This window comes from Hipposideros armiger, unplaced genomic scaffold (assembly GCF_001890085.2).
Source record: "Hipposideros armiger isolate ML-2016 unplaced genomic scaffold, ASM189008v1 scaffold_134, whole genome shotgun sequence".
In the NCBI taxonomy this organism is placed as follows: domain Eukaryota; kingdom Metazoa; phylum Chordata; class Mammalia; order Chiroptera; family Hipposideridae; genus Hipposideros; species Hipposideros armiger.
In genome coordinates this window covers 646,327-664,643 of record NW_017731484.1, presented here as the reverse complement: position 1 = coordinate 664,643, position 18,317 = coordinate 646,327, and the positions used below count along the sequence as shown (strand labels likewise).

The window sequence follows — 18,317 nt, the reverse complement described above, 5'->3', positions numbered from 1 at the left end:
AGAGAACATTATACTAAGTGAAATAAGTCAATCAGAGAAAGACAAATACCATATGATCTCACTTATACGTGGATTCTAAGGAACTGAATGGATGGGAGATGTGGACGGAGATAGTCTCAGAGACACAGAGGAAAAACTGAGGGTTGCTAGTTGGGAGGGAGTGGGGATGAAGAAGAAGGGGAAGGGATGAGAAAATACAAATTGGTAACTACAATATGGCCTCAGGGATAGAAAAGACAACCTGGGGAATATAATCAATAATGTTGTAAATATTTCTTAAGGGGCCAGATGGACTCATGTCTTATTGGGGAGACCACTTCATAGTTGGTGTAGAGGCCTAACCACCGCACTGTATTTCTGAAGCTAATGTTGAATAATATTGTATGTCAACTATAATTATATATACATATAGTCGCGGGACATGGAGTAGAGAGTAGGAATGGAGTCAATGGAATTGTAATAGATAAGCATGATATCGGGGGTGGGAGGGCAGTAGATGGGGGGAAGGGGGTTGTTACTACTTTGTGAGGGTGAAAAGGATAACTATCGCATTGTTCTGTACACCTGAAACTAACAAAAAAATTTAAAACAAAACAAAACAATAATGAATGCCACATATCGACACAAACACAGTTTTGAGACACTGGTACAACTAAGGTTATGAAACCTTACTGAGCTGTTTTTACAGTGCTCCAATGTAAGCACACTGTGGCAAGTTTACGAACTTTAATTGTCAGACCTCATCCCTGCGTAAAGGCACTCAACTATTCAATACTGAACAAGTATATATGGCGAATGATGAGGAAGATTGTGTAATTAATGACCCCAGAGGCTCAGGTAACCTAGAAATTAACTAGTTGGCTGTAAGGACCTTGCCCACAGGAGATGAGCTGCCAGTCAAGGTCTCCCAGCTCCATGGAAACACTGCTTATCAGACAACCATTTCCATATGCTGGCCGGCAGTCAAGGTCCCCTAGTTTCTTGGGACACTGTGTACATGAGAGCAGGGCTGCAGGACCTATCAGATGATTTCTCCCATGGAATGCTCTTTGTTTGCTGTACCTATATAACCTTGCTTCTTCTCTGCCTGCATTCATATCACTACCCCCCGGCTGGCCACCACGAGACTCTCCTAGTCAGTAAGTCTCAATAAACCTATGTTGCACACTCAGCCATCTGGTGTGTTCTTTGGGCTTGCAGCTTCTCAGGCACAAATCTTGGAACAACTAAGACTCATTCCAAACACTGGCTGTCAGGGGGAAAGGCTGTACATAATCTTATTTTCCTAAAGCCTCAGGGGCTGGTTCCTCAGCTTCCTCAGCACTCCCCAAAACAGCTGGGTTCAAGTTCAAATTGCTCGGCTTTTGAGCCCAAATATTTGCACATATTACCACCTCCAACACCTCACACACATACAAAGCCTTTGTTATCTTTTAACAGGGAGTAGGGGTCCTCTATTAGAGAGCAATCCTGTGTTTCCTTTGGTTCAATCATAATATAATTATATTATATACATTATATACATAATTTATGTAACATATAATTGTATATAAGATGTAATATAGAATATAACCATTACATAAATAATTCTGTATAATAGAACTACATGTAATTCTATTATGTATTATTATGTAACCATAATTATATAATATTAGTTGCTACCATTTATTAAACTCCTATCATGTTAACACATTCTTCCTATTGTCTATCCCCGCCATCTTTTGCCTAATAACACTTACTTACTCTTCAGATCTGTCTCAGCTTGGTTGTCAGTTCCTTCAGAAAGCCTTCCCCACACTCTCCTAGTGTGGGGTAGATGACCCTGCTGCTCTCTCAGCTTCCCATATTTTCTCTATTGAAACACTTACCATACTATGTTGGAGTTGCCTGTTTAATTGTTGATCTCCTGGAGAAGGGGAAATCAATTGCTTTGTTGCTCTTTATATTGCCAGTGCCCAGAATAGTGCCTGGCACATAGTAGGCATTCAATAACTATTTGTCAAATAATTTGTCGAATTAATGCTAAGCACTTTATGTTATATAACAGGAAAAACAGCATACTATATAGACCAATGTTTCAATAGTTCATACTTCCTTTTTAAAGCGCTGATAGGAACAAAAAAATTCAAGTGAAAGTGACTCTGCTAGAAGAGTGCCATTCTAGACACAGACTCCGGGGAAGACGATGGTTCAGCACTACTTGTGGATCTTGCTCCTTTGTCTGCAAACCTGTGAGTTCTGACCCTTGCTTTTCCTCTCCTAGCTTTCTATTAAATTTTAGAGATTGTCCTTAAGGAAGACATTGAAATGCCCTTTTCATCTGTTTTATCAGAAACACCCTGGGTCATAAAAGGATGAGGGGAGACTTAAGATCCTGTTTTTCAGCTTTAGAGTGTATATTTCTGAATTTTGTCTGTGTCCCATCTCTGAAGACCTGAGACAAACCCTTCTGCTCAGGAGAGTCAGCAGTTGGTAGACCCACTCAGAAAGCACAGCCAAAAAATAAAAGTTCAAAATCTTGAATAACTTAAAAACAGTTTCTTTTTAGCATTAGAATGTGTTGTGTAATTTTTGACAGATATATATGCCCCTCCCAATTTTAGTTCATTGCTCTATCAGATTAGAGTGTTGCATAACTATAATTATCATTGTAAAAACTTCATTTCTAGAAGTTCCCTTTATTTTCAAAGCACATTTAGAACTGTTATTCTGCTTCTGTCTTCCAAAAATTCTCTAAAATAAATGGTAAAGAGATGATTATCCCTATATTACAAATTCATTAGGTCTCAAAAAAATGGAGGATTTGAACTAAAAACTCTTTTTCTTACTTATGAGTTAACAGTAAACTATAAAGGACAGATGAATATTATTTGTTGTTAGTACAAAGAAAACTATGTAACACTAGCAGTTCTGGGAGTGTTTTGTCATTGCATATATTATTTCATTAAACCCAAACAATTGCTTTGTTTATATAAATTTGACTATGTTTGGCATTTATAAATCTACTTATGTTATCTCTTACCAGCTCTGAAAACGCATTAGCAAATTACTGGCATGAATTAAAAAACAGCAATCTAGTGTAAAAAAAGCACTTTGTGGTCTCTTTGGTTCCCTTAACCATTTAAAGTTGTAGCTCTTTTAATCTGAGCTTCAAGGAGATTGCAACCACTAGGAAAGCCAAGTTTTTAGAGTTTATGCTACTCACCCTGACATGGCAGCTAGAAAATGCAAATAGATGGGGAAAAGAGTTGGAAAGAACCTAAGTGGATATCTAGGGATGTCCCTAATCTTCCAGAGAAGGGTGGCATTTGTTATCACTTAATTTGCAAACCATTCTACAATTTTTATGCCTGCATTCTCATGTGATTCATACTAAACCCACTGAAATAAGCAAGATAGATCTGATTAATCCCATTATGAAAAAAATAGTATAAACTAAGATTCAGGTTAAAACAATTCACCTGAAATTTCACAACCTAAAATCGGTAGAGATGATAATGGACATTGGTTCCTCTAATCCCAAAGCTATTGCTCTTTCTGCATCACACTTTTTCTGACCTCTTCACACATTAACTTTTCAAACCCTTGATGTTCTTCAAAGGCCTAATATGTGCTAAAAGACAGCTGTATGATACACTTTCTTCATCTACTGAGCCTCAAATTGAAGTTGTCAAATTAACTAGTAATGAATCATTCATCCATTAGCTTTGTAACTTTGGGAAAGCTATATATATGAGCTTAACCTGTTGTTTTGACTTGAAAATGGGAAAACTTTTTTTATTCCAGCAGTTGATACATACTACAATAGGATTATTTTGAGAATCAAAATGATAATTCATGTATAATACTTGGCATAGTACCTGAATATAGTAAGTGCTTAACAAATATTGTTTTTCTAGCTATTGTTTTTCACACACACTTTTCTCGTAGTATTAGGAAGAGCAAGGGCTTTATTGTACAGAGATCCTGGGCACAACTCCTCTGTTTGGGATGATCTAAGGAACATGAGCAGGAGAAAAGGTGGTGAGAGTTTGAGATCAGGTGTGGGCTGTTGGCATTCTGGAAGAGGAAACCAGGGGTGAGATATTCATTTTGTCAGGGATCCATGAAATCTGGGATAGGGGCTTATTTTTATAGAAGTAAAACTAGAAGTACTTTCACATACATTCGCCTTTGCTGAATGGATCTGTTTGCCACTTAAAGGTTATTCCGCAAACATTTCCTGGCAAAGGGGATTAGTATTGGGCTTATGAATCAACACTGATTTCATGTACTTCCCTGGAACTCAGAGAAGTTGAAGCAATAGAGAAAGGAAGTTAGAAATTCCCACTTCCTCTTGAAATCACTGAAATAAGAGAAGTCTAAGTGTGTGAATTCATGCCTCTTAAATGTTGGAAAATTTTTCTCTAAAAACTAAGACTCAGAGGCTTATGTTCTGATCTCAAGTTTCTCATCATGACTTGTGAACCCTGTGACTCTGGCTATCCCTTCAAGTATTCTACTAACCACCCACCCTCTAGGTTACAAGACAGGAGAGTCCACCGCTTTTGGTCCATATCTATTTTCTTCTACATGTTTTCTCTCATGCAATTTTAATTCTTCCTCTTCTCTAGATCTTTCTTGCTTCAGTATCTTCAAACCCTCCCTTTGCTTCCTTCTTTTATCTCCCATCAGTAATAATAATAACTAACCATGTATGAGCAAATACTACATGTCTGGCATTACTCTAAGTAGTCTACATTTATTGTTTTATGTAATCCTCACAATACCCTATGAAATGAGTACTATTAATATCTCAAGTTTACAGGTGACAGCATTGAGACACAGAAAACTGGAGGTCATTTAGCCAAAAAGTGGAGGAAGTAGGATTTGACTTCCTGTGTCTATAGATTTTACCATTGCCTTCATCCACTTGAAAGCCGAAGTGGAATAAAATGTTGTACATACTATTAATTTTTACCACATTTTGGGGTTTCTCAGTGATAATTTATTCCCAGCAAGACAGAATTATTCAAGGAGAGACTGGGGACTGTCTCTGCACCTACCTGGAGAAGAGGGCGGGGTTGATGGGCAGGTCTTCACCAATAACAAAAGTGTAGGCATGCCAACAAGGCAGAATATCCAAGAAAATGACAATATCTAGACACAGTTCAAGTAAAATTCACATCAATACGATTTGGGTTAACTTGAATTAGCTTCTTAAAAACAAACAAGGGCCGAATATTAACAAGGTCTTGAGTTCTATTTAATATAAAGCACAGTCATGGAGCATACCAGCAGTTAATACTTTTAATTCCAAGAGGTCAGTTGGCCCATCTGGATATCTGTCCATGAATAATTAGGCCCCATCCATCATCCTAAGTGTTAGAGACAGGATTTCGTGCCTGGAGAAGAGTCCTGGCAAGAGCCATTTGCCACTGGTCCAAAGTTCTTGCAGAGAAAAACCTGAAGATAAACATAAAACCTCTGTTCTAGAAAGAGGTTTGAGCAGATACTCAGAAAAGGCTCAAAAGCAGAAGCCCAATTATAGAAATGGAAAAATATATTCTGTATTTGGGTATCAGCTCAAAAATCTAATTTCCAAATAGAGGCTGGAAAGCTGCATCCTTTTGATTACACAGGCCTCCAGTAAGAGAAAGTAAAGACCCACCAGGTCAGCCTGATAGGCTGAAACAGCATTGGAGATCAAGGTGACTGATAAAAAAGCCAGAGTGCTTTCACAATAGAAGCCCAAAAGTTAGTCCCTGATCACTCAGGCTACTCAAATATTTCCTGAAACAAAACTTTCTTGTCTTAAACCTCAGAGAAGTATGAACCTGCAAGCTTGGGAGTAACTAGGCTCAGTTATGTGGAAGCTGGAAAAGAAAAAGGTATGAGCAATCAGTTCAGGGACTGATGTTGGTGGAGCTTGTACCTTATTTTTTTGTTATATTCAATTTTTTGTTATACCAAAAAAGGGAAGTAGTGATAACAGAGTGGTTGGCCAGGATCTTATCTCTGTTTTGAGAATTTGTGTGTTTGTTTTCAAGTAGCAGATTCAAGTCAACCCAAATCTCAATAAAGATGATACAAGGTGTAATAAAAAAATATGGTGAATGTTTAAATTAAAAAAAAATTTTTTAAATAGACACATTGCTATTAATCTTCCTCAAAATATTCCCCCTTGCTTCAAACATACTTAACCCATCATTCTTGCCACTTTCTGAAGCAGTTCTGGAAGTCCTCTTTCATGAGTGTCTTTAGTTGTGCTGTCATGGCTGCCTTGATGTCTTGAATAGATTCAAAACGTTTACCTTTCATGGTCACTTTGACTTTGGGGAAGAGCCAGAAGTCACACAGTGCCAGATCTGGTGAATAAGGTGGATGAGGACACACTGTAATGTTTTATTTGACAGAAATTGCCATACCAGAAATGATGTCTGACACAGAGCATTGTCATAATGGAGGATTTATTTTGCCCATTTCATGTTAATGCACTGTTCATGACCCATGATTTATAGCACACATTAAAACACACCTTCTCTCAACCATAGTTCACACCTGACTGACTGCACTGAACAAATTGAAACTTTTCACACACTGTTACTAAGGTTCGATGCCTCACTTCCTGTATTGTAGATCCCTGCCTTTCCGTTGGATGGCACTTGGCAGGAGCATTCACTGTATTGTTTGATCACAACTCATATAAATTTAAAAATGCAGCAGAATATACTATTGTATGGGGGTGGTAGTTTCCTTTCCTTAAAACCTCATGACCAAAGTCTTTCCAACCTCATGGAGAATGACACAAAACCAGCTGCTCAACTCTTTGCTTTCTTTTTTCTCTACTTCCCTTCATTCAGTATGACTAGTTATAACCAACTCTCTTGAGTACCACCAGGTGCAACTATCTCTAAGTCCCCAACACTAATGTCTAAGCACCTAGAAAAAAAAATATTTGGGTTGGTTGATATGGAGATCCTTTAAAAAAGAAACCCGAAGTTTTTAAGAGAAAAATAAAATCCACCAAGTGGAGTGATACCTAAAACTATCCCCCTGGTCTTTACTTAAATTAGCCCTTAATAATGTTTTTTTTATACATTCTTTAATATGGCCTTGGTGTCACCAAGGCCATCATAGGGACATACTAGGGAGGACTTCAAGGGCATGTACCAATTATTATGATGATGATAAAGAAGATGATGAGGATGATTCTCATCTTCATTATGATCATTATCAACCTCAGAACTAACTTTTATTGTGCCTTGATGGTTAACGAAGCATTTCCACTCATATTATATGATTTGATGATCATTAGTTAGCTAAGGCAATTTTACAGCTGTTATTTCCATTCTATGAATGAAGAAGCTAAGAAAGGTTTTGTGATTTTATTAAGTTTACCCAGCTCATAAGAATAAGTACTAGCACCTCAGTCTTAAGCCTCCCTATCTTTCCACTACATGCTATGGATCTGCAGTTGCCTGTCACACTGTGGTTGGAATGTTTGAAGGTGGCAGAATCTTTACTTATGCCTGTATAAGCCCTGTGCTTTTTCTCAGCAAGCCCAGAATTCTAATCAGCAACATCAGCAGCACAAATAGTAGCAGGACTTCCCCCAGCTCCCTCTATCGCCCACCCCTTCTGCCTCATCACCCTTGGACACCCCAGTACCACTTCCTGAATGACTTGCTATGGAAAATATGACAGACTTCAAAAGCAGCGTTGCTCAGCAACCATTTTGTGGATGCAAAACTGCTCTAATATACTAAGAAGGTCCATTTTTGCAAACTGCCTGCATACTTCCTGAGGTTTGAGGAGAAAAAACACCAGAATTATATGTCTATGGAACCCACATCCCATCCATCTTCTCACCTCTAACCTGAATCCGAAGAGCAGAATAGCAATTATGCACTAGAGCCTGACTTTAAATAAAGCCTTAAGATAGACATGGGAGATCTGGTACTAGGAGTAGCTACATAATTTGCAGAACCTAGTATAACATGAAAATGTGGGGCTCCTTGTTCAAATACTATTAAGAATTTCAAGGTGTCACAGCAGCATTAAGCCAAGTTCAGGGTCCTTCTGAGCTCAAAGCTCTGTGCAACTGTACAAGTCACATAACCATGTCTGGGACATCCAGGGATTCAGGCTAGGATACTCCACATGCCCCTCTATGAGAGTTCATCAGACCAGTGGAATAATTTACCTAGAGAAAATTAATGTTCAAGAGAATGGATTTTGATAAACTATTACTCCTGCCACCAAAGGCAACCTTAGTCTCTCCTTCTGTCCCCCAATGGTGTGTTCACTTGGCACTTACCACTTATCACTCATAATATTGTATTATTTTTCACTTGAATACACACCTATCTTCCTTAGGGCTGCAACCATGTCCTATTTATCCCTGAGTCATAACACAGCATCTGGCAAATAGCACTTAATAAATGTTTGTAAATAAGGGTCCTTAGTGTCTTCCTCCCCTCAGCACCCTGTTACATCTCCCTCTGTACTTAGCCCACAACAACTAGCCTTGCTGGGGTAGTCTCCCTGAGGGAAAATCTCGGTTGGTCTGAAAGGAAAAAGGTAAGGTTTATATTCACAGCCCCTGGGTGCATTAAGGAGCTACTGGGCTGGAGGACAAAGGTGACCTTAGTGAGACAGCACCAGCAGGTTAAAAAAAAATCCTTTTGCTTTTCCGACACTTCAAAATGACGTGTATTCGTAATGAACCATTTTCTTACCCTCTTTATGCCAAGCCCTGGATAAATTTTAGGGTCAGCTTGAACCCACTTATGTGAAAAACTTACATCCTCCTCTTTGGGGCTTCATGCAGCCAGTACTCATCAGAATGACCCTGTTATTGTTTATGGCCAATGCCCTTACTGATGGGTCAGTGCCTTTGCCTATTGGTTATTAAATATTTTGAATATCATCCATAGTGGTTCAAAACACTACTTCTAACTAAATAGAGCTCTATGAGAATAACAAAGTAATGAAATAAGAGGAAGAAGAAGAAAAACTAACATAATTATATTGCTTTTCATTTTACAAATTATGTATTAAATCGGTTTATCTTCCATTAGGTGATGGAGGAGAAGAAAATAAACCTTTTATTTTTTCCCCATGTTAGATCTTAAAAATACTCATCCTTCAGCTTTTACTAGAAAGTGTTTCTGAATTCCCAGAACAGATCAAGTTCCCTTGCTATTCTCTCTCTAAGCACCATATATATCTCTCTCAAAGCACTTATGTATTTTGTATCTAACCGGTTGTGGTTATCTGATCCACACTGGTCTCTTTAAGTTCTGGAGGGCAGGAGCTATATCTATTTTTATTCATCATTATATTCCCAGCTCCTTACATCATGCTTAAAAGAGCAGATGCTCAACAAACCTCTGTATTATAAATTAAATTAATAAATACCTGCCATTGTAGCCAGAACAAAACTTACCTTGAATAATAAATACATGTATTCATTCATAAGTATATGAATGAATAAATGAAATTTACTTCAGAAGTTGTTCCAAGAGATTCTAGGCAATGCATAAGTGAATTCCATTTATTAATTTGTCCCAGAAATATTTACTAACTTCCTACTATACACAACTGGACAATTAAGTTCACGAACTCATCCTAGAAAAAGTGCTACATACCTCATTGCAGAATATCTCTACAGTCACCTTCGAAGTATTCCCCTTGGGAAGCTATACACCGACACCAGTGCCTAGTCCACCCTTCAAAGCAGTTTTGGAACTTTTTGTCTGGCATGGCCATCAGAGCTGTCGTCGTATTACCCTTGGTGTCCTGAATGTCATCAAAATGTCTTCCTTTCAATATTTTCTTTATCTTTGAGTAAAGAAAGAGATCATTGGGGACCAGATCAGGAGAGTAGGGAGGGTGTTCCAATACAGTTATTTGTTCACTGGCTAAAAACTCCCTCACAGACAGTGCCCTGTGAGCTGGTGCATTGTTGTGACGCAAGAGCCATGAATTGTTGGCGAAAGTTCAGGCCGTCTAACTTTTTCATGCAGCCTTTTCAAGCACTTCCAAATAGTAAACTTGGTTAACTGTTTGTCCAGTTGATACAAATTTATAATGAATAATTCCTCTGATATCAAAAAAGATTAGCAACATCGTTGCAACAAGTTTGTGAACTTGTCAGACCTTGTATGTCAGGTACTCTTCCAGAGACTGGGGCTATATAGTAGGAAACAAAAAACACCCCTCAAAATCACCAACTTGGGGAGCACTTACACCAGAGTTCCTAAGGCACTCTCTACCTATATCTTCCAGGAATAGAGGCATAAATGTAACTTGCTTTTTGAAAAGACCGCAGTAGCCATCACAGGCTCTTGCCCCCAGCTCTTTCACCACTTGGCAATATGATCTTGGGAAAGAAAGACATTTAATGTCTCGGACCTTGTGGAGGTGTATGGTCCTCATCTCTCAAATCCTTTCTAGCTCTGAGTCTGTAAGTCTAGATAAACATGTTTTTAGTGAAATGGATCCCTGGAAATTCACTGGGAAACTTAGTTTTTGAGTGAGAATCCTTTAGAAAATTTAGCCATCATAACATATTAAATGTATCTAGAGTAGAATGCCATATAAAGATATGGCCTCCTCAAGAGACTGGATGATCTGCATTCATGGGAGCTCCTGAGGGAGACTCAAGCCTGGGGAGACAGGGAACTCTAAAAGGTGCAACAGCCAAATGGCTCTGGTTTTCTATTCATGTCCTCAGGTCTGGAAGCAGCTGGAAACAACACAAACATCCTCACAGTGAATGGGATTTTAGGGGATACAGTTAGTTTCCCCTTGAATATCCACGAATCACAGAAAATTACCAACATTGCTTGGATGAATTCGAAATCATCTGTTGCTCTTGTAGTAGCAATAGACTCAGAACCTGCACCCAAAGTTACTGTGACCCACCAAAATTATCAAAAACGAATAAACGTCTCACATCAGAACTATGACCTGAAGATCAGCGATCTGAGGATGGAAGATGCAGGGATCTACAAAGCTGACATAAATATGAAGACCTCTAAAATGGAGGAATTCACCACCATCACCAGGAGCTACAACCTTCAAGTCTATCGTAAGTTGTGGGACGATAGAGGGCTTGTTTTTTATTTTTACTTTGCAAATTTGCTATTAAAGAACACCTATATTTCTGACAACTGGGTACCCTAAATCTTTTTATACTTATAAATACTTATATAACTACACTAATACTTATAAAAAGGGTGTGCTTTGCTTGTTTTTAGCTCTGTAATATTCCATCAGCAGTTCGTCATGTGGCCTTGTTTTTATTTTCTATAAAATGTGAATTATCGGGCCAGCAGAGTGGCTCAGTTGGTTAAGAGCTGGGCCGGCTGAGTGGCGCGATGGTTAAGAACTGGCTTGGGATGCCAGAGGGCCCCGGTTCGGATCCCACATATGAGGGCCAGTGACACTGCCCTCTACAGCTAAGATGCTGAACAACAGCTCAACCTGGAGCTGGGCTGCCTTGAGTTGCCAGCGATGGCATAGGCTACAGTGGGACTGGCTGGCAGCTGGCGTGCACTTTCATGAGCTGCCGTGACCTCTGTGAGCAGCCGTCCAATGGCAGGCAAGCAGCTGACTCACCCGGGAAGAGCGCAATGATAATACCAACATGGGCCAGTGAAGCAATGTCCTCCACAACTGGACTTAAGAACAAAAGGACAGCAACTTGTCTGTTCCCTTTCCCTGATTCCCCAACGCTGTTCCCCCTCCCAATTCCCCAATAAAATCTTTTAAAAAAAAAGAATTGCCAAACTATTTTAGATTCCCACCAGCAATATATGAGTGATCCGTTTTCTCCACATCCTCTCCAGTATTTAGTGTTATTGTCAGTTTTTATTTTGGCCATTCTGATGAGAGTGTGGTAATATCTCATTTTTAAAAGATTTTTATTAAAATATTGCTAACATACAATATTATATTAGTTTCAGGAGTACACAATAGTTATTCAACATTTATATACTTAAAGAAGTGATCACCATGATAAGTCTAGCAAGTGTCTGACACTACAACACTATCACAATAGTATTGACTATATTCTCTATACTGTACATTACATCCCCATGACTTATTTGTTTTCTACCTGGAAATTTGAACCTATTATCCCCCTTCACCTCCCCCCCACCCGCCCCCGTTTTAATTTTTCAATTACAGTTGACATTCAATTTTATTTTATACTAATTTCAGGTGTACAGCATAGTGGTTAGATATTTACATAATTTAACAAGTGATCACTCTGACTAGTCTAGTACCCATCTGGCAGCAAACATAGGTATTACCATATTATTGACTACATTCCCTGTGCTTTACTTTATATCCCTATGCCTATTTTGTAATTACCAATTTGAACTTTATAATGCCTTCATTTTTTCCCCCTGTCCCTCAACCCCCTCCCACCTACCACCCCAATAAATCTAGTACCCATCTGACACCATGAATCGTTATTACAATATTATTGACTATATTCCTTATGCTATACCTACATCCCCAGGACTACTTTGTAACAACCAATTTGTATCTCTTAATTCCTTCCCCTTTTCATCCACCTCCAACCCCACTCCCATCTGGCAACTATCTAAATGTTCTTGGGATCTATGTGTTTGTTTCTGTTTTGTTTGTTTGTTTATTTTGTTCTTTAGATTCCACTTATAAGTGAAATCATATGACATTTGTCTTTCACTGTCTGACTTACTTCACTCAGTACAGTACCCTCTAGGTCCATCCATGTTGTCGCAGATGGCAAGATTTTGTTCTTTTATATGGCTGAGTTATGTTCCATTGTATATATATACTTCCTCTTCTTAATCTATTCATCTATTCAGCAACACCCAGGTTGTCTTCATGTCTTGACTTATGTAAATAATGCTGCAATGAACATAAGGATAAGTATGTCCTCTTGAAGTAGCATTTTGGGTTTGTTCTGATAAATAGCAAGAAGTGGGATTACTAGGTCCTTCTTTGTATCTTGTCATAGACTTTGTTTTAAAGTCTATTTAGTCTGGTATAAGTATTGTTACTCCAGCTTTTGTTTGTTACCATTTTCATGAGGTATCTTTTTCCATCCCTTTACTTTCAGTCTGTGTATGTCTTTCGATCTGAAGTGCATCTCTTGTAGGCAGCATATGTAAGGGTCTTGTTTTCTTATCCATTCAGCCACCCTATGTCTTTTGATTGGAACATTTAATCCATTTACATTGAAAATAATTGTTGATAGGTATGTAGTTATTGCCATTTTATTATTCATATTTTTATTATTGTGTGTGTGGGTATGTCTTAAAGAAGTCCCTCTAAGACTCCTTGTAATACTGGTTTGGTGGTAATGAACTCCTTTAGCTTTTTCTTGTCTGAGTTCTTTATTTGTCCTTCAATTATAAATGATAGCTTTGCTGGGTAGAGTAATCTTGATTGTAGTTTCTTGCTTTTCATTATTTTGAATATTTCCTGCCAATGCCTGCTGGCCTGCAAAGATTCGGTTGAGAAATCAACTGACAGTCTTATGAGAGCTCCCTAGTAGGTAACTGCTTTTTTCTTACTGCTTTTAATATTCTCTCTTTGTCTTTAAACTTTGGCATTTTAATTATGATGTGTCTTGGTGTGGGCCTGTTTTGTTTCATCTTGTTTGTGACTCTCTGCACTTCCTGGGCTTGTATATCTATTTCTTTTGCCAGATTAGGGAAGTTTTTCATCATTACTTTCTCAAATAGGTTTTCAACTTCTTGCTCTTTCTCTCCTTCTTCTGATACTTCTATGATGGGAATGTTGGCATGCTTGATGTTGTCCCAGAGCCCCCTTAAACTCTTCTCATTTTTTTAGATTCTTTTTACTTCTTGCTGTTCTGTTTGGGTATTTTCTTTCTTTTTTTTTTTTTTTAAAGATTTTTATTAGGGAATTGGGGGAAGGGGAACAGCACTGGGGAATTGGGGGAAGGGGAACAGACAAGTTGCTGTCCTTTTGTTCTTCAGTCTAGTTGTGGAGGAAGTTGCTTCACTGGCCCAAGTTGGCACCATCATTGCACTCTTCCCAGGCAAGACAGATCCGTCACCAGCTTCTGGAGAGCCGCTCACGGCGGCTGCTGGCCGCTCACACTGGCTGCCGGTGACTCATGGCAGCCCAGCTCCAGGTCGAGCTGTTGTTCAGCATCTTAGCTGTAGAGGGCAGTGTCACTGGCCCTCATATGTGGGATCTGAACCGGGGCCCTCTGGCATCGCAAGTCAGCTCTTAACCAATGTGCCACTCGGCCGGACCTGTTTGGGTATTTTCTGCTACCTTATCTTCTACATTGCTGATTCGATCCTCTGCTTCATTTAAGCTACTGTTCATTTCCTCTAATGTATTCTTCATTTCAGTTTTTGTAGTCTTTATTTCTGGCTGGTTCTTTTTATGTTTTTTATCTCCATTTTTATGTTTCCTATCTCTCTGTTGAAGTTTTCCCTGAGATCATTGAGTATCCTTATAAGCAGTATTTGGAGCTCTGCATCTGGTAGATTGCTTGTCTCCATTTTGTTTAGTTCTTTTTCTGGTCTTTGTTCTGTTCTTTTATTTGGGACATGTTTCTTTGTCTCCCCACTTTGGCTGCCTCCCTGTTTTTGTTTATATGTATTAGGTAGGGCTGCTATGTCTTTCACTCTTTGTGGAGTCACCTTATGTAGCAGGTGTCTTGTGGGGCCCAGTGGCGCACTCTCCCTGGTCACCAGAGCTGGGTGCTCCAGGTGTGTGTTTTGTGTGTTTTGTGTGTGCCCTCCTGTTGTAGTTGAGCCTTGGTTGCTGTCTGCACATCAATGAGAGGGATTGGCCCATCAAGCTGATGGGTTGTGAAGATTGGCCATGACTACAGTGAAGGAGCTGTGGAGCAGGGGCTGATGTTAAAGAGCAGAATTCACTTTAATGGGGCTCTGGTGCTTGCCCAGTCTGCCCACTGGGAGTGTCATCCTTGGAATCGGGTGATGCTGTAGCCCAGGCTGAAGCTGGCCACTAGGTTTGCCAGCCCTAGGGCTTCCTGGGAGGGGACCCGCTGTAGGCCAAGGTCAGCAGCAGCCTGTTTCCTGCCCAGGGCCACCTGGCATGAGCCACAAAGCAATCCAGAGGTGGCTGCTGCTTGAGCTGTGATTGGAGGTGCATTGAGAAGCCAAACTACAAACCAAAGTGGGCTGTTGCTAGTGCCGAGCTTAGGGATGCTCAGCCAGAGGTACAGTACATGCCAAGCCAGATGATGCTTGTTTGGATTTTGTGAACTTTTGAAAGGTTTTAGCCAAGTCTGCAACATGAGCCAAGGCAGGTGGTTTGCATGGAAAAGCCACTGGAAGCTACTTGGGTGTGCCCCAAAGTTAGGTGAGGCAGGGTCTAAGGGAATAACTTAGGCAGGGCAGGTAAAGGTGATAACTAATTTGATGGAGACTCAGATATAGTGTGTGCTTGCATCTGCACACAGAGAGGGGGAGTGCTCAACAAAGAAACAATGGCTTCCACCAGCTCCTCCCTCTGGGAGAAAGCTGCCCCTTCAGACCTCCCTGTAAGTCCCTGGTGCCTTTCAAGCTGCTGCTCCAGTGTTGGAGCTCAGAGAGAATGAGTCATCAGTGATAAGTCCATGTGGGGGCCCTTTAAAAGAGCACTTAGGACTGCAGCCACCCTTCTTCTAACTCAGCCACCATCTCCACTGGTTTTCACATCCAGAAGTTATGAAGACTTCTCTCCCTGGCACTGGAACCCTAAGCTAGGGATCCTGTTGTGGGGTTGGGACTCCTTGCTCTACTAGGGGGAACCTCTGCAACTGAGATATCCCTCCCGATTTTTAACGGTCACATGTGGGTGTGGGACCAGCCTGTTCTGCATCTCCTTCCCTCCTACTATTCTCAAGGTGGCTTCTGTATGTTCATAGTTCTAGGGCTTCGGTTCAGCTAGACTTCAGGTGATTGTCAATGATGGTTTTTCTGTGGTTTAGTGGAATTGATGTGGTCCTGAGAGGAGGTGAGCACCACATTTACCTACTCTGCCATTTTTTTGACTGGAAATCCTCTCATTTTGGTTTTAATTTGAATTTCTTTAGTACTAATGCAAAGTACTTTTAAAAGGTAAAATATTAGAACTAACATTATTATTAAAATTTCCACAATTCACATGTACATGGTGTGTTATACAATGTTATTCAAAGTGTGGTCTGTGCCCTGGCTGCATAAGCATCACCTGAGAACTTATTGGAAATGCAAATTCTCAGGCACCACCCCTTATTTTTGGTTGTGAAGCCCAGGGATCTGTTTATTAACACTCTCTCTGGACTATTCCTATGTGTGCTTAGGTTTGAGAAGCACTAATATAGAACTCCCTTGTCCAATATGGTAGCCATTAGCCACATATCTATATTTATCACTGTCATAGCTATCAAACTTGTTTAGAAGTTTTCTTGCCAAGTCATCAGTAATTCTAATTTGGAATAGATAGATCCCTCTAAGAGACTCTTAAGACTAGGGTTTTTGGTTAAGTTGGAATCAAAAACCTTTACAGCTTCTTAATCTCATGTTCTTGTCCTTCACAAGTACACACGCAAATGGTTCCTATATTTACACTGCTGAATATATAGCCTTTATAAACTTTACATTAATTAGAAAGTTACATGCCAGTCCCTTCAGACTTCTTTGTTCCCTTCATAACATAGCTAGAGTGGGAGGAACAAATCCCATTACAGCAGCTTTGAAAAAAATGAACTAAACGTATCAACACTAAATGTAGTCCTTTTCTTATCTCCTGATAAAAGATGTTCCCCTTCCTTCTGCTAGCTCCAGATCTAACAATTTAAATAAATTGTTCTTTGGTAACCCTTTGCTAGCCTACAGCTTTTACAGTTTACCTTTTGATTGCTTTAGAGAAAATATTTTTTAAATGACTTTTAAAGAGGTTTTAATTTTTCACCATGAGCACTTTAAAACAAAAAATCTTAAAGAAAATACACATATACCAGAAAACAAAGCCAATTTTTTTTTTTAAAGATTGTTTCATGCAGTGGTGTTCTGGTATATGTTCAACTAGTTCTTGATGGGTAATTGTGTGTGTATATACATTATATATACACCTGTATATATAAATGTTATTGACTTAAAGAATGTGTGGCATACAATTTCATAAAAGACAATAGAATATACTTTTTTAACTTTAAACAAATTTTTATTACACAAAAGTTGTCACATATTTGAACATTTCTCTACTATGTATGCAATTATTCTTACTCTCCACAGAAAGGCTGCTTCTTAACTTCTCATCGGGTGATGGCAAGCACTAAAATCCTGATTTTAACAGAAGAGTAGTAAAAATGCTTCAGTTATTTAAGTTGAAAGGAGAAGCTGTAGAGAAAAAGGAACACTCATACACTTGGTGGGAATGCAGATTGGTGCAGCCACAATGGAAGGCAGTGTTGAGGTTCCTCAAAAAATTAAGAATAGAATTACCACATGACTCAGCAATTCCTCTTCTGGGTATATACCAAAAAAAATCTGAAAACATTTATCTGTAAAGATATATGTGCTCCGATGTTCACTGCAGCTTTATTTATGGTGGCCAGATATGGAAACAACCAAAGTGTCCTTCCATACATGATTGGATAAAGAAGATGTGGTATATATACACAATGGAATAGTATTCTGCCATAAGAAAGGAGGAAATAGTGTTATTTGTGACAACGTGGATGGATCTTGAGATTATTATGCTAAGCTAAATAAGTCAGACAGAAAAAGTCAGGAACCATATGATTTCACTGATACATGGGATATAAAACTGAAAACAACAAAAGAACAAGGCAAACAAACAAAGAAACAAAAACTCATAGACGTAGACAATAGTTTAATGGTTACCAGAGGGTAAGGGAGGAGGGGGTGGTAGATGAGGGTAAAAAGGGACAAATATATGGAGATGGAAAGAGAACTGACTCTGGGTGGTGAACGCACAATGTGATATACAGATGATGTATTACAGAATTGTACACTTGAAACCTATGTAACTTTACTAACCATTGTCACTCCAATGAACTTTAATTAATAAAAGAAAAACAGTACATTGGTACACAGTTCTTGTGCTTAGTTATTAGAAATGTACAAATGTCTTTTTATTAAAAAATACAAAATAAGTTATCTGTAGGTAGGGACAGTAACAGTAGTAAACCATTATATGTTGTCAACTGAAGCCAGTAACTGATGGTTATGGTGATTTTCTTAAACATCAGCCGACCTTTCCTTCAGTCATTTCCTTTAACTGACTTCTCTGAAGTTATAGGGGAGGACACTGCCTTGAGCTTCCTCTCACAGTTCTCA

General features: G+C 39.1%; 1 protein-coding gene across 2 annotated transcripts in view; it reads left to right on the top strand.

Moving 5' to 3' along the window:
- The first annotated feature begins 2,104 nt into the window (after positions 1-2,104).
- CD84 (CD84 molecule) overlaps positions 2,105-18,317 on the top strand; it is a 40,842-nt gene continuing 24,629 nt past the window's right edge. For both annotated transcript variants that reach the window (XM_019649585.1, XM_019649584.1), the window contains exons 1-2: positions 2,105-2,231; positions 10,721-11,077. In XM_019649585.1, coding sequence (XP_019505130.1) covers positions 2,186-2,231; positions 10,721-11,077 — 403 coding nt within the window. In that variant the 5' untranslated portion in view covers positions 2,105-2,185. The remainder of the gene's footprint in view (positions 2,232-10,720; positions 11,078-18,317) is intronic.